The sequence below is a fragment of the Zosterops lateralis genome (assembly GCF_965231275.1).
Source record: "Zosterops lateralis genome assembly, chromosome: Z".
In the NCBI taxonomy this organism is placed as follows: domain Eukaryota; kingdom Metazoa; phylum Chordata; class Aves; order Passeriformes; family Zosteropidae; genus Zosterops; species Zosterops lateralis.
Window position 1 is genome coordinate 66,215,762 of NC_139800.1, and position 21,475 is coordinate 66,237,236.

At 36.5% G+C, this 21,475-nt stretch overlaps 1 protein-coding gene across 4 annotated transcripts; it reads left to right on the plus strand.

The window, feature by feature from the left end:
* The first annotated feature begins 248 nt into the window (after positions 1 to 248).
* Positions 249 to 20,662, plus strand: NREP (neuronal regeneration related protein). Of its 4 annotated transcripts, XM_083882923.1 has the most exons (6): positions 249 to 623; positions 791 to 873; positions 2,119 to 2,181; positions 9,117 to 9,155; positions 15,520 to 15,597; positions 18,994 to 20,662. In XM_083882923.1, exons 3-6 carry the CDS (start codon positions 2,179 to 2,181, stop codon positions 19,114 to 19,116), a joined length of 243 nt encoding a protein of 80 aa, XP_083739049.1. In that variant the 5' UTR covers positions 249 to 623; positions 791 to 873; positions 2,119 to 2,178; the 3' UTR covers positions 19,117 to 20,662. The 4 variants fall into 4 exon arrangements, with proteins under 4 accessions (XP_083739049.1, XP_083739051.1, XP_083739048.1 ...); XM_083882925.1 differs by lacking the exon at positions 9,117 to 9,155; XM_083882922.1 differs by lacking the exon at positions 791 to 873.
* The last annotated feature ends 813 nt before the right edge of the window (positions 20,663 to 21,475 follow it).

A 21,475-nucleotide genomic window follows, 5' to 3' on the forward strand; every position in this document is an offset into this window, starting at 1 on the left:
CGCTCCATGGCCCCGCTCCATCGCCCCGCTCCCCGGCCCCGCTGCCCGCAGCCGGCGCTGTCCCGTTGGGGCGGGCGCTGCCCTGGGCTCGCAGACAGCGGGGGGAACGCGGGGCTGCGGATTATTGCAGACTAAGCAGTCTGGCGCTGCAGCACCGTGCGGGGGGAGGCGGGCGCGCAGGGGGAGAGTGTGTGTGTGTGTGTGTGTGTGTGTGTGTGTGTGTGTGAGTCTGTGTGTGTAAAGGGGGGATGGAGCTGGCAGCTGGCCAGCTGCCATCAGAATTAGCTCATTGTTCAATATAACCAGTGCTGGCAAGCAAAACCCAGCCAGAGAGAGGGAACGGAGGGGGGGGCGGAGGGGGGAGAGAGAGACTTTCCCCCAGCCACCCCCACCGCTTTTGCTTTTTTTTTTTTTTTTTTTTTTTTTTTTTTTTTTTTTTTTTTTTTCCTCCGAGGCTGCACTTTGGAAGAGGTGCAGTCATTCTTACCCACACCCCCTACCCTCTCTCCACTCCCCCAACTATAAATTCCCTTCTGTAGCATGCTGCCCTTTTGTAATCCACATTTGTGTTTCAGATCATGTAGAAAGGACAGAAAGTGAGCAGGGAGCGGGGGCTTTTTTCTGTAAGTATATTCAATTCCAATCCGCAGAATTTTATTTTTTTTTAATTAATCCTCTTCCTCTCTCTCCCGCTCTCTCCCTCCCTCTCCCCCCTTTCTGCTTTCTTATCTCTGTATCTCTGTTTTTCTTTGTTTCTTTTAATTTCTTTTTGATTTCTTTCTGTCCTTAGGCGGACTTTGCCGCATCTTGGCTTTCCCCTCTCGGTGCACATTTCCAAACAGGCTTTTTTTAAGGAAAATGAGAAAACGCGCAGTAAATGTATCTAACTCTTTGTCTTTGTGCTTTAAGGCCGGATTTCTAGGCTGAGGATTTTTCTGCATACATGCAAGGGGAGATGAGAAGTGGTTTTCTAAAATGTTTTCCTTTTTCTAGGTTTTGCTCTCTGCAAAGACCAAAATGCATTTTTTGAACCTAATGCACTGGGCTTTGTTAGCGTGCATGCAATGCTCTAGGATAGGTTTATCACCTCCTTTCTTCTCCCTTGTAAAACGAATCTCCCTCTTCTCCGCCCTGACACTGGATTCCTCTCAGGCTGCTGGGGTTTATTTTTAGAAAGCAGTCATTCTTGCAACAGCCTTCTGCATTTTTGCATGTGCAGCAGTTAAATTTTGGGTGGTTCTTCTGAGAAAAAAAAAGAAAACAAAACCAAACAACCAAAACAAACCATATTTTGCTGAATGTGTAGTGACATGCTGCTTTTAAAAAACATTTCTGTGTACATTTATAGATATATGAGTTTGCAGTTTTAAATCCAATATGTGTTTGTGTAAACATATGACTGATACCTAATTTCATATATACATGCTACAGGTAAGAAATACGTGATCAATAGAAGAGATCTTTTAATTTTTGTTTCTATAAGAAAGTCAATAAAGGAGATATGCTACATATTTAGCCCATTAAGAGAGTGATAATTTAAGGTAAATGAGGTAGGACCTACTCTTCTTCTTTTCTCTCTCCCTGTTTAAAATAGGGGGTGTGTGTAGAATAGAGAGAGGGAGAAAACTGGAGGTTATGTAATGCAGTGCCATTTCCAAAAATACCTACTCTGTGGGCCGTTACATTGTGGTATAGTTGTTCCATGATTGCAAAATCCCACAGTTAGTAGTATGCCTGGGAACAATGGATCACAAATTACAGTAAACATAGACTGACAGCTTTTTGTCCTCTTGTCTGATTTTTACCTGTGTTAACCATTATTTATGGGGCTCTTCAGAAATATACCCAGTGCTAAGAATAGCACAGGGTTCTGCAAATCCAGGTACCAGGGATTCCTTTGTCCTGTGTTTAAGCCTACAGACCACTGAAGTGCAGAGATGCAGGATATATAAGCAAATGTATGGTTAGAATAATTTGCATGACTTTAATCTTAACCACTGAAGCTTATACTTGGTTCACCCACTGTTATGCTGGCAAAAAATAATACCTTTTAACTATTACGACAGTGGAATTACCTTTTTTTCTTTTAATTTTTAATTTTTTAAAAATTGTTTTCAGATTGTTCTCCTTGTGCTACTTGAGAGAAACTGCAATCCCAAGACTTAACAGAACCTAAAAATGGTAAGAATTAGTTGCTTTAGCAGAATATAAATAATTTTTTGTGTCAGTACAAACCTTATTTCCCCCTTCCCAATACTCATTTTTAAATAGAACCTTTATGTGACATGCTTTTTGAGGCTATGGGGACTTGCCATACAATAACTGATGTAATCTCAAAAGCTCCTTATGTTGGATCTTTTATTTTCTTGCATTTTTTGAATAAAAATCTGAAATCTCTTTCTGTGCAGTAAGGTTTATTTAATTGAAACAAGAAATATTTAATTAATTGTGAAAATTACACATCATAACATATGAGGCAATACATGCAGACAAAACAATATCCAGTAGTGCCAACACTGACACCTTCCTCTCAAAAAGAAGAAATAGGTCATTGCACTTAGTAAGTGAAAAAGATTTAATGTTAGTCTGTCAGGGAAGTACATAAGGTGCAAACTAATTTTTCTTATTAGGTTAACCTTCTGAAAACACTACCATTTTTTGTGACACAGATATGTTCTAGAAAAAAAATGTTTAGGCCTCAAACCTGACTGAACTTACAGGCACTTGTTTGTAATATGTTTAATGAACAACAACCTCTTTCCTTCAGTGCTAATTGTGTTTGTATTTTTATTGATTAAAGCCTATTTTTTGTACCCTGAGATACTACTGATGACAAACTCCTGATTTTAAAGATATGCATGTAAATATGGTATTCTCTGAGAAGGACTGTCTCAGAATCAGCAGGACAAAGGTAACAGTTTTTTTTAAGAAAAAGTGCTCAGAGTAGTCAGATCTTGTTTAGACAGTTTCTTATGTTATTGCATTCTTAGCTGAGCATGCAGCTATCTCAGAAGCATATCTAAATACACATGCTGGCAAAAACGTGATGTATTTTGGATGCTACATGATAAAATCATGATCAAACCTCTGTTAATTAGTATTGAGCAGTGCTTTAAGTAGCATTGCATAGGGTATACATAAGGAGAGAATATTTTTCCCAATGTGAGGTTCAGAGGGACACAGTCTTATGAAGATTGCGTTAATTGCATTAATATTATCATCCATGTCTGGTTCTTAGGGATTGTTTTGATATGGGGGAGGAGTGATGTTCAAGGAATGATTAAGATAAGCAAATACATACTCTGCTATAAAGGCTTTGTTTTTGTTTTTGGCTCCTTGTTTTATATCATTCCTATCTGCAAAAATAAACTTGCAAATTCTGGAGTTTTAGTCTATTCTGGAACCTACTTTCATCAAAGTGCTTTGCTCATCTGTGTATAAATGAATAGGTGGGGGTGGGGAATTAAAAGGGAAATGATTCACTAAAACTGAATAGAAATCATGTTAAAATACATATTGTTCACACAACTGTGGGATATTGGATAAGACAACTGTTTTCCTACCAACACCAAGGTGACAATCAGCCCACATTTTAGATGTTATGCAGTCTGCTATATGCAATATTTGCCTATCTATGGAACAAAAGATTATTTTAAGTTTGGTTAGGCATAAAATAGCCACTGATTTCTACCAGCAGATGGTTCTATAAATCTAGCAAGATTCCTGTAGTATCCAATGGAATCAGTTTTGTCAAGTCAGTCTCTGAGCCAGAATATAAAATACAATTTAAAGCTATACAAATGCAAAAATAAAATGTTGTTACTCACCTGTCTAGTCCCATTGTTTGCTTTGCAGTGTAACATAAATACAAACTTCCTTTAGCTCTTTTTAAAAGCTCCACTTCTTTTTTTTGTGATCAAAATTAAAATGTACTATTAGGTTTTACCCCAGCTTGCAAGGTTGTTTAAGATGTGATACTTGGCAGAATCTCTTCTCCTACCACCACCCTTTTTTCCCCCTTTCTTTCACTTCTGGCACACTAACACTGAATGTCATTCCAACTCAGACCAGTGACACACTTTCCTTGCAGCAGTGGACACACTAGTATTTGGCATATTTCTTCTTATATTAACTGCAAGTATCTCTCTAACCATTCTAACTTGCAGGAAGTATTCTTTGCATACCAACACTTTCTACACACTGAAATAATGGCAGTGAAAGTGCTTACTTTGTTTTTAATATCACAGTATATGCAAAGGCTCTACCATGCTCTCACTGGTCAGTGAAAATTTACCTACTGTGTTTCAGTAGACTTAGACCTAAAAAATGGTGGAAAATGGCATTCATATTCTTTTGCCAGGCTGAAAGTTCATTAATTATTTAGCTAGGCTTACAGTAAAATTTGAAGTGACTAGAATAAACTTGTTAAGTGAGAACAAATGAGTTTTTGATTTAACTTCACTGTCTTACCCTCTTAGTTTCTTAATTTTCTTTTCTCATAAAATATTGCTTAAACATTTTAAACAGTAAAAGCAAGTTATTTAACACATTAGTTTTCAATGCTGCTTCTTTTCCTGGACTTAGCATTAGAATTACCTGATTAATTAATTAGTCTTTCTTGCACCTGTTTAATAACAATATCCTCAACTTAAAGAGAAACAAAAAAGCAGAAGAGTGCACTTTCTATTAATATTATAATTTTAATTCATGGGCATTTTGAGCCATCTTACACAAGAACATTTGCCATTTGATGATCAGTCCTTACTTCTGCATAAAGTATTTCCTTAAGTGTCTACCTGAAGGAGGAAAGAGCCTTTTATATTTATGTGCAATGTATAAAATCCTGACATGACTTACGTGTCTTTTAATTTGAAATGCTACAACTTCGATATACTACCTTCGAAGCAAGTGCTGAATGTCATAAAATATAAACTAAAATTTTAGTGTTAATAAGGGGAAAAAAGGTTCTAACTAAAAAAGTATTTTTAAAAAAGAGTTTGTTTTGAATTTTTTCTGCCCCATCCAATCATTGAAATTCATCCAATCATTTAAATAAGGGAACATGTTAGAAAAGTGGGAGTAAGGAAGTCTTAATTCTAGTTTTCTGTGATCTCAAACAAGGCTCCTACCAAAACCAGGAAAAGGTTGGGTTTTATGTTGTTTGTTTTTGTTACACTAAATATTAGTTTTTAAATAAAGAATCAGACCATCATTTTAGACAGTTAAAGAAATGATCTGGTTTTTGCTTCCAAAACACTCAGGTGTGCTTCCAAAGCATTCCTTTTCTCTTTCTTGTGGATTTTAAGTTAGGTTTTGGGAGCTCACAATGCCAGTGCTTAAAGAATTGAAATTAACAACACTAATAAACGTGTACATCAGTAAATAGATCCTTTAGAATTTAATTTTGACTTTTCTGTATGTAAACAGAAGATAATCTAGAACCAGTCATTAATTTGCTCCTGGTTTACCACAATGAGATTGCTTTCTTGTCAGCATTTCTTACTGGTGTGGAGTCTCTTGGCTGGCTGTTGTACAGTACAGCTGTGTCATCCCAGAGTAAAAAGGCTCTGGAAGTAGGTCATTTGGGCTGAATGTTTCCTGTAGTGAATCCTTGCCTGAACTGCATCAGTTCTGAGGTTATTCTGTCATATTTGGTCATTTGCATTCCCTGCACTTTAGAGTATTACTTGGGGGAAAAGAGAAATAGGGGATGATTACCTTTAGGGGCAAAAATAGTTTGAAGGAAAGCCTTTTTTGTTAAGTTAGAGGGAGAGAAAAGACAGCCTGCATTTGGTTGAAGAGAAAAGAATCACCATCCCGTTTAGGTTTTTGTTTGTGGCTTTTTTTTTTAAATTTTTTTTTCTAGTTTGTAGAGAAATTTATAGTATCATTTACATTAGGTGAAGATATTTATGAAGAAAATTTTGTGTTTAAGATTTTTGTGTTTGACATTTCATCCCAATTTAGCCATTACTAAGCTTTTTCCAGGGAGTTACAAGCATGTGTCTTTACACATTCTGTAATTTTCTGTGCCCGTGGGCTGCAACAGCTCTTCATAATTTTAGGATTATTTGTGGAGAATGGAGTCTAGAATTGGCCTTTCAGAGGCAGGCATTATTTGGAACCTTTTATATGCTCTGAGAAAGGAAAAAAAAAAAAAAGGAAAAAACCACCAAACCAACCAACCAAATCAAAAAAAGAAAAGAAGGTAACAAACAAACAAACAAACAAAACACCCCAAAACCCGGCAAGATAATGAAATGAGACTATATGTCCAGCCTATTACTAGACACACATTTGACAAAAGCAGCCCTTGGTCTGGCATGAGAAAACTCATACCTGGTTGATTATTGCCAAGCCTGGTACTGGAACTGGAATTGGAGTCTCCTTTATGGTAAGTCAGAGGCACACAGAACCTGCAGGACTATCAGATCCTCTTCTGTTCATGTATAGCATGGACAGAATTTGGTCAAGAGAAGTAATTGTGAGGGATGAAAGCGAAATACTTTTGGCCATCTGAACGTGTATATTGTGCTTATGTAATGTGCATGTTACGCATGGTGTGTAGTTTGCACAGCACTACTTGATTGCTGAAAAATCAGGGAAAATTAAAGCCTTTCCAGCTTACAAAATTTATAAGCAGAATACAAACCAGTTTTTTGCAATACTTCTGTCAAGCCACCTGAGCTGAGCAGAAAACAAACCTTTACTTGATTATGAGTAGAAAAGCGGAGATTAAAAAAAAAAGTAATTTTTGCCCAAAGCTATAGATACTGTGGATATTTCAGTGGTACAGTTCATATGCACATGAAAAGACAAAAGCTTTTTATATACTTGTTTCTATTCAGTCAGAAACATGCTCCTGGGTGCTAAAATTTTGCTACTCTGCTCCAGCATACTCTATCTGAAAGAAACTGTGTTGACACATGGAATGGAAGGTTTATGTAATACTAGGTCCAGGAAAAATCTTTACTATTGTTTTCTTCAAAGGCTGAAATTTTAGAAAATCTAACCTAGTAACAGAACAGATATGACATTGGTTTTTTAAGACTTGGATCCAAAGCCATCACTAACAATATTTTTACTTTTTTCCTGACCTTGCTATGCTGCTGCTTCATACCTGAATTCTGATCCTTGCATATTCTGAAGAGATGGGAAAAGGATGACACTCAATAGTTCTAGAACAACTTTATAAACATAATTCAGTTGGCTTCATTGACTGAGACAGGATATTTTAATAAAAATAATTTTAACTATTTGTATTTTGGTTTTATTTCAAATACCTATTCACTTCATTAAACTATATTGGTTGAGGACACAATCTTCAATGGTGCAAAAAATATTATTTTCAAGTGTTTAATGTATGAATTTTAATTTAATTGTATGAATCATTGTTTGAGTGTTACATGCAATTAGATTTGGACTTCTGGTCTGGCAAATTCACAGTAGCACTACTGTATACATGTTGCTGGGAAGATTCCTGATGTTTCCTTCTGTAAATACTGCATTAAAACAAACAAACAAACAAACAAACAAACAAACAAACAAACAAGCAAAACCAACCCACCCTCAGAACAAGTAGGATTTTCTCATCCTGCAAGAAGTTGTTTCTCTGGAATAATTTTGTTAACAGTAATCTGATTACCTCTACTAGCTTGGCATACTTATGTGGGAGCAAGTTGAAAAAAGTTATAAGAAATTTGTGCATCCTCACTGGAGGTGATAAAAGTCTTGTCTTAATACACACATTGTCAGAAAGAACTCCTGGCCTCTTCCAGCACTGATGTTTAGAAGGCACACATTGACACCTCAGAGCTACTTAGAAAGGTCAAGTTAGAGAGGAACAAGTCTTCTTTCTTTGCTTTAAAATGACTGGGTATCTGTGATAAATCTCCATCACAAAGTATGAGTTTACACAGCTCCTTGGACAAGTCCCAGAACCCACAGATATGGTATTAGTTTTAGCTTCCAGAACAGCCATGATACATTTTGTGCTTTAGTGTCTGGAGTACCACTTACCTGCATTACTATCTGCCTAGTAGAGGCTGGTAATAGGGAGGCTTCAGGTAAATGTACCAGTGCTTTCAAGCACTTGTTAACAATCAGCTGCCCTCATTACATCTCTCTTAATGAGGTAAGTAAGGACTGGCTCTATAATGTGGTACTCTCTCCCATTTCCAAGAGTATGGCTGGGGCTTTTTTAATACTTGCCTGCAAAATGCTCCTGGGCAAGGGGCTGGCACCTCCTGAGGGGAAAGAAGGGCTCTTGTGGCTGGGAAAGCAGTTGGCAGAGGCAGTGAGTTTGCCTGCACTTGGGGAACAGCATTCTTGGTTGGATTTCTGCTCATCTTTTTAGGATGTGAGAGAAAAACTGTTGTAGCCCAAAGCAGTCTCTTGAGCATTCTGTAAGTCACAGCATTTAGCCCATTAATTTAGTAAACGTATTGGAAATTTTTTAAAAGAAATACTTCTTTTGGCAGACTGCATGGTGCATACATTTTGTGTATGACAAGAGTGGAGGGCCAAGTCTCAGAGGGCATGCAGGAGAAGCATTATTCTGGTCTGTCTCTGTTCCTGTTCTTAAGGATTCACTTACTGGCCACTGTTCTTGCTGGACTTTCCCTGAAGATCAAAACTCTGTAGAGTGAGGACACAGGACTAAATAGAATTTTTGGTCAGCCTCTGACCATGCTTCTTTTCTTCCTCCTCTGTAGCTCAAGTAATTTGTCCATGTTAGGTATGAAACTACTGAAAAATGACTTTGCATCCTTTGGTCCAGAATTTTTGCTGCCATGCTGTGTGTTCAGCTGAGTTTATAACAAGAGACTTGCTTATGCATTTTGTTCTGCAGTTATCATTAGATGTAGATGGCAATAGTTACTAATTAATCTCTACCTTATTGCACTTGAGGAACAAATTACCAACTCCTTTGTAATTAACTGAGAACTAGAGTATTATTTCAATTCTCAGTCTTGTTGTTTTCTGTGCATGTTAAGTAAAAAAAAATAAAAATACTGTAGTACAGAGACAAAATAAATACGTGGGGTTTTACTGGGTTCTGAGTTTGGTTTTCTGGATGGCTGATTTGCTTATTTTGATTTCTTGATGTTTTGCAGTTTTGGAGAACATACACAGAAATTTACTGGAGGAACAAAGTAATTTGCAACCATTTTATTGCTTGATGGAACTTTCCACATAATATACAGTTGTTTTTTTATTTTCTCTGAAATAAATGTATTCTTTCTCATTCAAGGAGTGTAATACTCTGGTAATGAGCATCTTAGTAAAATTCATTAGTTCAGTAAGAAGTTGGAGGATCATTTATGACAGTGTTCACAATGCACTGCTTGATTATTTTCTCTTACTCTTTGTATGCATGGTAAATATTAACAATGTTTTGCAATGATTTTTGTGTATTAGCAAAGTAAAAAAAGCAGCATGACAACACTTGTAGCACACAAGCAGGATTGATTCTAACTAGTGCAGAAAAGTGAAAATTGATCTCTTTTCCTAAAAGTTGCATTACATTCAGTTGGTGTGGGGTGGTAACTTCCTCCCCAGGGAAGTTAGAAAGTGTTTTCTATAACTAACCTCATTCAATCACATGTATTAGAATACAGCTAAACTTTCTGTAGAGAGTTTCTTACTGGATAAATAATTGGACAGGAGTCTTATATGTAAGTACACATATAAAACATGCAACCTGTATATGGATGAGGACAGGAATGGGCCCTTGGAAGAAGCTGATACAGATAAGCCAGGGTAGGAGAATGCACAGGACAGACACTTCAGTGTAACCTCAAGAATAGATGCTTTAAGAACAACAAAGGAAACAACAGATTACAATGAGTTTATAGGAGAAGCTTTTCCATTAAAATCTAAATAAAATATTTTCAAGGTCACTTCCTTATGCTATTTTGGGAAGGAGCAAATGACATCCTATTCTATGAAACTGACAGAAATTGCAGAAGAGATACAAAAGGACTGCAAAATTCCCCAAATACTTAAAAAATAAACTTTATAATTAATTTGCAGTGTGCAGAGGGGGATGCAAGGAAAAAGATGTTTGCCTCATTTAGGCCTCTTCATCTCTATGTGGTTGTGAGTTTGAGTCATCAGATGGAAAGGAATAAAAAGCACAAGTAATATCTTCCCCATGAAAAGGCAAAGACATCAAAAGATGCTGATACAGAGAAGTCAAAGGCAAATTCAGGTATACAGCTGTCTTGCCATGTTCTGCTGATATACTGCCAAGTATTATCATTGCAATGGCAGGTAAAGTCTCACAAAAAGGTGCCCCAGCTGCAGAATCATTATGTGATTTTTCATCAATTCTCTCAAGTCATTTATCTAACCTTCTTTACTGTGTGGAACCAACCAAGTGAAATAAATAAAAATTATTGGATTTCCCCACTGTTTTTTGATGTTCATGGCACTGATGTGAAAACCAGGGATGACAGAAAGATCTGCTGCCTTGACAGGATACTAAAATCATGAAGTCAGGTTATTTGGGATGACTTGCACTGCACCTCAAGCAGAGGCTCAGACTCGTGATGCACAGACACTCAAAGAAGCAAACAAGTTCAGAAAATTGTGAAGTCTCATATCTGCTAAATCACATGTTCACAGCATTTTAAATTTATTAAGCTAAGGCAATGAAGTTGCATTTTAATTTGTGCAAGTTTTGGTTTCTGCTGTTTCCATAGGGAAGGCTTCCTCTGTGAGCCTGTTCCAGAGTCAGCCTATCACACTAGAAGCATCTTGTTTCATCATGAGTTCAGCTTCTTAAATATAACAAAGGCTCATCAGAACTTCAAGGACTCATTGAAATAAGGAGTCATGATGAGTACTCTTGATGTAGCCTTGTCATTGCCCTCTCCAGAAGATCTGGAAAATAGAAGCTGTGACTGATAGAATACTGCTGCTCAACCAAACTCTTAAAAAGCAGCCACTGTTCAGCTGAGAGTTGCTGTATGTATTAAATCTTGTGTGCGAGATTAGGAACACAGTGAATATATGTATTTTATACTTTCATAATGTTCCCCTCCTTATTTAAAAACAAATTACTGAGGATGGGAGCATTAGTTTATGCCCTGCACTGAAGCAAAGGCTCTGATTCTAGCATAAGCTTGCCCTCCAGTTTAGTTTAAGAAAGATTAGTGAGGTTTTCATTCACAAAATTATTTATTTAGTGTTTGAGCAGTGGTGCAGTAAGATTGTTTATGCATTTGGATTGTGATTGTGGGATGTTAGTTAGAAAGAAAATGTTTTACTGCAGTGGGAGGCATTTGGGGGAATTGATAAGTACATGGTAGGATGTGCTGTGAAAAGTACATCTACAGCTCAAACTAGCTGGCAGCTAAGAAATTTTAAAGAAATGTGGATACTGAAATGAGGAGCAGTGCTCCTTTTTTGGCTATACAGCCCATTCTCAGGAGGAGGGTGGCCTCTCTCCCTTTCTCTGTTCTGGATTAGGCATACAGGGCACTCAGTCCTCACAGCTGCACAATGTCATGTTAGTGCTGCAGAGAAAACAAGCATGTCTCTTCCTTTCTTTCTTTTCCACACACACCTCTTATCATTCTACTCCCATGTTTCTCAACATGTGGCCATTTGTGTCTGCTATTACACTGCTAATCCACATAGTAAATATTTTTCTTAATAGTTTGTTGTTTTTATTTTTTTCCCTAGGTAGACTACTGCAGAACTGCAGAATTGTTGGACATGGTCACCTTTTATTTGGAATTAGGAATTACAGTATTTGCCATAATTTCCTTTTTGGTTTCATTCCCCCTTGCCTCAAAATTGATTTATAAGACGAAGAAGTTACCTGAAACTTCTGTAAAAGGAGGTTACTGATTTCCTCAGAGCAGTTGCTCTTCAGTAAACTTTTAGTTAAGAAATCAAGAGTGCAGTTGAATACCACTGTAAGTGCTGAATGAGACTTGATTACAGGAATTCAGTTTTGGTTCAGATGAGGAAAAAGGAAAAAAATTACAGAAAAAAAAAATAGTTCCAAGGACTTTCTCAATTGCTTCTTAACTGTAAAAACCTTGTGAATGCTTAACAGGAATATGCTCATTTTAGTAAGTTTAGCATGCCATAAATCTGGGGTTTTTTTCCTCTTGATGGATTTATCTGAATGTTTGAAAGACACTCTTAGTGAATAGGAATGAAGAGTGGGTATCAAATCAATTTTAGCATTTTGATGTGACTAATAGAGTACATTTAGTTCAGCTCTGTTAAAATTATTTTATGCATCTGTTTTAAGGCTGAGCAAAAGATTGTGCTCCCCTACCGTTGTTCTTTAACAAAGCATGACTTAAAATGGAAAAACCCAGGAATAAGAATTTTGAAATATTGGTAAAGCAGAGCAAGAGCAAAAGAGTTTTTCAGTCTGTTGGCCAAAGGAGTAAAAGTAGACTCTACTGGTTTTCAATCCTCTTGGTTTTGAAAAAAAATCCAAACCAAAACAACCCAAAACACTACCAGTAGTTCTGGAATTTCAGAGAGCTGGTGAACAGACAAGGTGTTTCTTTTCCTCCACTTTAGCTCTTTCTTTAATATTAAGTTGTATTATTTGTAGCTTTTCAGGAGACTGGAGGCTATAAAATTGAAAGCATACTCATAGAGAATGCATAATTCCCAGTTTTCAAGTTGGCCTCAATACTTCAAGCAGAATTGCATGTTGTTGCATAGGGGTATCTCAAGGAGGTCTTCCGAGATCTGATAGTTCATGGATGAAGCTTCCTGGCTTAACTGTCTGGCTAATGAGGATCAAACACTGAGGCTATCAATGTGAGTCAGCATTATGCAGACTTGCAGTTACTGTAGTTTTCAATCCACCCTAAAGCTCAGTAATTCCATTCTGAATCTTGATACTTTGGTTATTTAAACCGAGGGTGCAGTTGCATAGCAGTCACATAGGAAGTACTAAGAAATGAAAATTTGGTGTGTATCAATGGAAGCATTTATTTAGAAGTGTTTGCTTCATGCTAACAGCTGGAATGTTGTAACCCTTACATCCTACTTTGTAATGGAGCATTGCTTTCCTCTCTCTCATAGCTCATCTTGCAACATTTATATCAGTAATTTTGAGCTGCTGTAACAGTTAATGTTTTATATATTTTTCTAATACCCTAATTATCAGTATATTTGAACTTCTAAGTGGTTTCTGCATTTTTAAAGCACAGCAAGATGTCATGGTTTGTTTTTCATCCCTTTTTTTTTTTTTTTTCCCTAGTGAATTCTACAGTAAATCTTAAGTGAAGTTCTCTGCTCTGGCATCTTTCTTTCCATTCCAGAATCTTCTTTCACTCTGCCAGATCCTAAGCCATGATTCTCCAGTCTTTCAGCATTGCTCCCAAGGCAGATACCTAAAGTTCTTTGTCCATTCAGGACTCTGGTACAGTCATAGCAGAACAGTGAAATAGGTCCATGTGATTATTATCTACCAATATGGGCCACGGTATTTGTTTTTGAAGAAGAAAAGAAGATATTACTAATTTTTTAAATTTTTTTTTTTACCCCCAGAGAGTTACAGAATTACTGTGAAAGATAGTTGGGGATTATCTGGAGTATTTTGCAAGTGGTGGTGGGTTTTGGTGTCTGGTTTGTTGTTTGTTTTTTTTTTTTAACCCTGGAGCATAGTTGTGAACTCATCTTACAATTATGACCTTTTCCCTCCTGCCTCATTCCCAAAACCCACCCTCAAACTGTAATTCTTGCAAATTTGTATGAATTTAATTTGAGGATTCTTTTCTTTTTCATCTAAATTCAGGTGCTTATTTTATTTCCATTAGGTTATTAATAGGGATAACACGGCCTATAGTCTAACCTAAATACATCTCAGGCTCGATGGAAAATATAGAAGTTTGTATTCATGATTATGACTAATTCTGTATTCTGATGCTTATGTGATCCCCTCATACACATTTTGTATACTTTGCTAGTGTGAACAGTGGTAGAACTGAACTCCTGTTGCTATTTCCCACCACAGATTTTTACCCAAAAAGTATGACTACACAATAAAATCAAGACATAATTGCATAACAGGTAACCAGTGATTATAATTAGCAACAGAAGAGCTCAGAGATTACTTGGTATCTTTCATTCACGTGTTTTAAATATTCAGAGTGAACATTAACTGAATTCACAGGGTGCACTGTGTTACACATTTGTTATTTTATGCCAAACACACCCAGAGAGCTGAACTGACTTGTCTGAGACCTCAGATATGAAAAAAAAATCTGTTGCTTTAATCCATAGAAAGCACTGCAGTTTGTACTGCAGAAAAGCATGGGACAATGTACAAAGCAGGCACGGCCTTGAGCTCTGTGTTTTTAATTTCTCTCTATGCCCTGCATTATAGAAGAATTCAGTATTTTCTATTGAGAAGAGATTTTAAATAATCTTCCAATAATTTCTCAAGGATAGAACAAGTTCAGTTGAGACAGCTAATAGTCAACATGCACCTCCACAGAAATGAAAACTTTCCTCATGTTTCAATATATGCACACGAGCAAGTGGGTTAGTAAAACTGGCCCAGCACTTAATTTACTGACAATGAAACTTTTGATTCCCAAAGTACAAACAAATCTGAATGGTGTAATTTAAAATGGCTAGCTCAAAACACTGACAGTTTGATATCTTGGCATCATGCAGAAAGAGTTCAATTCACCAAACACCAAGAGCCCACCAAGAAAACAAATTTAAGAATTTCAGCACTGTATGTAACTTGTACCTGACCAGTTCAGTGTTGCTGAGACTGAGATGAAGAGATATTCAGATCTTCATCTTGAAGCTGAGAGGCATTATCTTGGTATTTATTCACTTTAACCTCCACTGTAGTCAGTGCCCAGCTTTGGATCTTACCAATTTTACATTAAAAAAAATTCCTGTAGGTATCAGGACAGCACCTTAACTAGTAATTCCTGCTGCTAGCTATTTTATTGTATATGTTTTATAATGTGTTGGAATTTCTTTAATGTGGAAAATACAGGGACCTAACATGGAATTATAATTGTTTCAGTGATCTTACAAAGTTATACATTCTAGTTCACCACTCGTTGTGAAAGGATATCAAAGATGTGGTGTGCTTGTCCCTTGAAGTCATCAGCAAAGATAATGAACTTCATTAAACAGCTCTTTTCCAGTAACCTCTGGCAGAAGGGAATGGACATGTTTTCTCACAATATCCTCAGCAAGTTCATTAGTACAGACATCCTCTATAAAGAATTTATTATACATACTAAAAAAAAAAAAATCTATCCTATATTCTTTTAATTCTTTTTGTTTAAAAAGCACCTGTTGAATGCTGATGAACATAAAACAATATAATTGGAATGCTCTAAGGACAGATGTTGTCATGGGTGAAAAAAATATGTACTAAACATTAAACACTCTGGGCCAAGCTCTACTAACATTAGACTTGTTTTAGTGATGTGGTCTGTCACATGAACACCACTGCATTTAATGAGTTTGTTAGTAAGATCTTGTATGTGTTTATTGTCACTACAGGTTTATCAGCCAGGTTCAATGATTTGGGCAAGCCAGAAGATCTTTCCAACCAGCTGTGGGCATGGGGGATTTCCACAGGTAAAGTTATTTATGTAATATCTTTCATATAATAAATAATTTGCCAAGATGAAAGTTTTCAGAAAAAATAATTTAAAAATTAAATTGAGTTCTGTGGATTTTATTTTACAACCGCTTCAAGAAAGTAGCCAGCTCTCATGATTTCATCACGAGTCCCATGTTACTCTGTTTTTCTTAAAGCCTTGGCTCTTTGTACCATGCAGTTAACTGAAGATCTCAGTTTTCATTTTATAATTATGTTTTTAGCCTTCAGGCTTGCAGGAAACATGGACTCTTGCTGGCTGCGCACCAGGAGAAAAACATGCTAATTTTCAAAGGCTCGTATTTCTTAAGCCTGTCTCATGATTTTACAAGTCTGACCTCTGAGTTTTGAGTGCGTAATTTTGGCAATGCTTTCCTAGCAATGCAGATGAAAAAGTCAATGATAATGCAGCAGGAGGAACTGGGTTATCTTTTATTAAGTATCTTGCTTGTGCTTTATCTGGCTTGAGTAGCAAGCATACAAAGCATGGCAGTTTTCATCTGAGTTTGACAAGAAATACCACAACATAAAGGCAGAAGATGTGGCTCATCAGACAGCATCAATAAGATTTATTCTGTTACCATTACTGGTTTAATAAATGTGAAACTGGGCATGAAATTTCAGTAGTGAAAGATAACAGATTACACAGAACCACAGGATATACATATTTTATTTTCATATTCCCTTTCAATTACTGGCTCAAGCAGGTAAGTAAAGAAGAAAAAACATGGAAAATTATTACATTTCAGTTATTAACTAGGCTTCTCCTCCCTATTAACAAAACTCTGCTATTGTTCCATATGGATAACACTATACTTTCATCTACACTTCTTCCTCTACAAGGGAACTTCTAAAGTTTATAGGTGGGCTATTTGCAGCCTCATGTGCCAGCCTGCCAGTCTTTAATTTAGCATATATTGCAGTACTGCCATTCTTAGCATTCACAGTATTCCAAAAGTTCAGTTGAAAAGGCTGGTAGCTGTGCCAGAGCATGATTAATGTGCTCTATAGGGTCATACTTACATCAAATGAATTTGCTAATTTTATGAATCAGCTGTGTGTTAACTAGATAATTTTTATTAAAAACGTTACATTAGAGGCTTTCAGGAAATTGTTCATCATTAAATGAAGTTTCTCCTGAAGGGCAGGAATAAAGCTGTACACTATGTGCAGCATAGCAACAGTGCTGCATTATATTGGGTTTATGAATAGCTGTGGGTTTATACTATACATAGCTTAAAATAAAAGTTTCTCAGAAGGGATAACAGTTTCTCAACTAGCCAAAACATATTATAAATCTTTTTCCCTTTAAAGTTACTGGATACTTGCTTTAAAAATACATTTTTCCTAGCCTTTATGTAATTCTTCAGAAGATATTTGGCATGTGCTGGTACAACAGCCCGTTTTTAGGACTAGCTTCAAATTTTTTCACAATTGACATTGAAAAAAAACTATATTAATTGCTCATAGTCCAGCTTCCAGCAGAGTATCTTCTTAAACAGAAACTGTGAGTCCTCAGAATTTTAAAAATTTGTTCTATAAAATTAATTAGGATAAATTGGTGAAAAAAACTGCAGAAAATTTTCAGTCCTCCAACTGAGCACTTTTATCTACTCAGCGCTAAACAGCTTGAACCTCTAAAAAAATAAAGTAAAATTGCTAGATTTTTTAAAAACTATTATTTGAGATAAAAGTGTTGGGGGTTTTTAAAAATTTTATTTTCATACAACCAACAAAAATAGGCTTCAGTTCTTAATGACATTTTATTTCCAGACCTAGAAGGGTCACATGGGATTTTATATCTCATGATTGTACGGCAGAATTTCAGGACTGAGATTGTTTTCACAGCTGAAAAGGAACTGCCCAACACAATGCTTTTGGAAATTTGCCCAGACCTTTGGCCTGCGTGGTGTGCCTGTTTGCATGTCTAAGTTTCTAGTCTTCCCTTTGTATTCTGTGATGATACACAAGGAGAAATTTAATAAAACAAAAATAAGTAAAAATACTGTAATGAGGATGGAATTTTCTAGAGTACTGTGATGAAACATGTCTGTGCAATCACTAAAATTTTAATGTTATTTTCTCATTTTGAAATTCTTGCAAAATACCCATATTGGCTCTAGCAAATATACTTTACAACTCCTTACCCTTCTGCATATGTACTGACCAAATTCTGCTCATTTCCTCCATTTCTTGATGCCCCAAAGGAACAGGTCACCAGCTATCTCCAGGAAAGGATTTTGCTCTGTGCTCAGCCTGGAAACTGCTCTTGTGTGCAGTGCAGAACCCCATGGGGAGTTCATCTACCTAAAAGCAGAATTTATCCTGTCCACTGTGATAAAGACAGTGACAGAGCCATGGGATGGCTTCATTCCCAGCACAAGTAAATGTAGCAAGTATGAACATCCCAGTGAAAATTCTGGGTTTGAAGAGCCAAGAAAGGAAAATTGCTGAAAATTGCACTTTATTGGTCATTGGGAAACTGCCATGTATTTAATTGCTAATTCCGAAATTCACAACCCTCACATCAGAAAAAAAATGAACTTGGGGAAGATAACTTTAATTTCTTAAATAAAGAGAGGCGCTGAGCTTATGTGACAAACACATCCTAAACAATATGAGCAATAAAAGACCTTTACATCTCTTACCACTTAAAACCAAAAAATACAGATTTTTTTTTCCCTTAAGATACATTACGAGCTAAACAAATTATTTTTGTTTCAGATCCCACAGTGACATATAGTGGCATATCATCAGCAAAGTACTTTAGGCACGTGCTTAGCCTTTAGGCTTCATTCTGAGGCTTAAAATGAAACATATATTTAAATACTGTTTAAAACCTTTGCTGAATAGGCACAGTTAATATGTATGGTTAACAAAGATCTATTGGCAGCTGGCTCATAAGGCACACCACTTCCTTACCTGCTCAGAACAAGAAAACAATGCAGTGTTTTTAGTATGATTTTTTTTTTAAGGATTTATATAGGGAAAAGGTTACTCTTTAACCAACCAACATACAACTAGTGTATGTTGGTTGGTTAAAGAGTAACATTTTTAAAAAATAAGAAGTCTAACCTGAAAAAAGTCCTCTTAATATTAAGATGATCTTTCATAAATAATATGCACTTTTATGTTGGATCTTTTGCATTTTTTGCTGCTAGGACATATTCATTCATGCCCAAGTGAAACATTTTTCTCAGATGCTGCAAGAACTGCCTGGTTTTCAAACAACCCTTTGTTCTCTGTTGTTTAAGGTGCTTCAGTCATGTTTAGTAGACGAGCAAATGCTAGGGAACTATAGAAACATTAAGATAAGAGAAGGGAGCAATACACCAAACAGAAGCACAGCTAATATCACTTATTCCTCTCCACAGGGAAATCTCCCCATCTCAAAGGAAGTGAATCGCAAGAAAAGTGAGGCAGAGGGGGCGCACCTGGCTCCAGCAAGTGGCTATGGACAACATTTCACCAAAATCAATTACCTCTACTCTTTTTAAACATAATTTTTCCATTTGTATTACATATGGTGTATGGGTTTGATGAGGTCATGGTGTCATATATTGGAAATTGTTTCTGTGTAAATCATCAAGTGTAAGAAGAAACTATGGGACTCTGAGCCTTGCTTTAGAGAATAACAGTGGACAAACGTGTACCATAAAAACTAGTTTTTAACATTCTAACTCAAGCGAAAGCTCTCAGAATTTCACACTGTGAATCCATGTTTACAAACATTACAGGTGGGCCCTCAGGCCTGGTTCTACCACAGCAACGTCTTTCACTACTCAAACTCCACAGCTCACACACAACTGGTAAACCACTCTCTCCGTTTCCACCAACCCAAACTGCTTCTTGCAGAGGCTGAGAGTCCCCCTTTTTTTTCATTTAGATGTAACAAGCCTAGTAGTTTATTTTCATTGATTGTCTGTATATCTCTATATTTTATCCATGTACTCTTTTGATGTATAGAAGTAGTATGAAACTCATGGTTTCCTTGTGGTAAGTGATTGTGATGCTGCCACGGGATTTGAGACACTGATGAATGGTGCTATTTTGGACTTTAAATATGCTCCTTGGCAAGGTAGCTCTGATGGAGTTATTTTTTATTTCCATGTTCTGAGAGGGTGATGGTACTTTGTTTTTCTGAATGTTGTTCTTTAGACTGGACTGACTTGTTTACTTGTGTCTTCAGTGTGGCTTTCTTATACAGTGCTGTAGGTGAGTAACTACTTATAGTATACAAGTGAGGAACTGATTCCTTATCAGTGTCCACTCACAAACATGCAGTTATAGTGGGAGCAATCACAAAACTGTAATTTTCGTAAAATCTCCTTTCTGACTCCTATCCACCTTATGGAGAAAGATGAGCAATAATTTTCCACCAACTTCTCAAAATCTCTTGATTTTTGTCTTTTTTTCTTACAAGCCTTTTTTAAAGAAGGGACAAGTTTTAATGTCCTCTTCAAATCCATAAACTAGGGGATATAGTAAGAAAAATACAGCAAATTTCTGGGAAGAGAAGTCCTAAAGGGGAAAGAGTACATTTCCACAGTACTGTCAACGTGTGGACTTTACATTTTTGTTCTTGCTCCCAAACTACTATAAATACAAAGTAACACAAACCACAAAACTAAGCAGTATCATCTACTCATGGAGTGTTGTTGTGTTAGACACAGTCTGAAAGCCCACCTTAATTTTTTATATGATTCTGTCTTTTAGCTATTCCTTTTACAGGGCAGGCCTTGTTCTGAACTGTCTTAGCTTCTGACTGTTAAATACCAATGCATGCACTGCACTTCTAGATTTCTTTCCTTTCCCTACCTTCTGTATCTCTTTCCTTGTACACTTTATTTTCCAATAGAATAGATACGTCTGTTGTGCTGTATATAGAGCAAGAAGTAATATTCAACAGTTGTGGCATTTATGTATAGTTGCAGTTGTGTACTGCTGAAAATGCAGGCTTTTGTAACAATGTGATCTTTAATAATGCAAGTACTCAATGTATTTTAGCTATTTTAGTAGGATTTGTTCAATAAATATGCAAGCTCTAAGGGTAGCTGTAATATGTCTGCTTCCTTATTACAATAAGGGCAGGGTTCCTGTTACCAATTGTTTTCACCTGTTCTTTTCCTGACTCCTGAGGTTTGTTTTAGGAATATCTGGCACTGCTTGCTAACAATAGCTATCAAGATAACCTAAATGCCAGACCTGGATCTGGGAAATGATAGCTCACTGGACAATGGCAGTCACATACCTGGCTTCCCACACTGGTGAGTGGCCAGGTCAGATGTGACACTCGGTGCCATTTTTAGTAGCCCCAGGAGGACACTCCGGAGCTGTGCATGGCAAATACAATATGCTTCATTTTCTGCCTCTGGTAAACTGAATTAAAAGCTAATTTCACTTGTGTGGGTAATTTGGTTTAAAACAGTGTTGATACAGTCCTTTCTTAAAGACACTTTTATTGGTGGAAAAGTAGCACACACATTGCTGAGTTTTAGAACATAAATTGGTTTCATTATAATATAGATATAGTAGAGACGAAGATTATTTAATATATGCTGTGATTAATAGAAGCTTCCAGAATGAGCAAAGATGGCATACACTTCTGTGTCTGCAATACTGGCTGTGGCATATACGTAGTGTCAGCTTCATAAGATTTAAAAAAAAAAAAAGGAAACAAGTTATAGTTATTATGCACATTTAAAAAAACCCAAAAAACCCATATGAGCATTTTAAGGAATGCCCCTAGGATTTAATACATGTATTTTCACCTTTAGGATGAAATATAAAATTATATAAATAGAATTATTGGGGAAAAACAGTGCAGTTGTTGCAGAACACAATGACCAGCTGCTT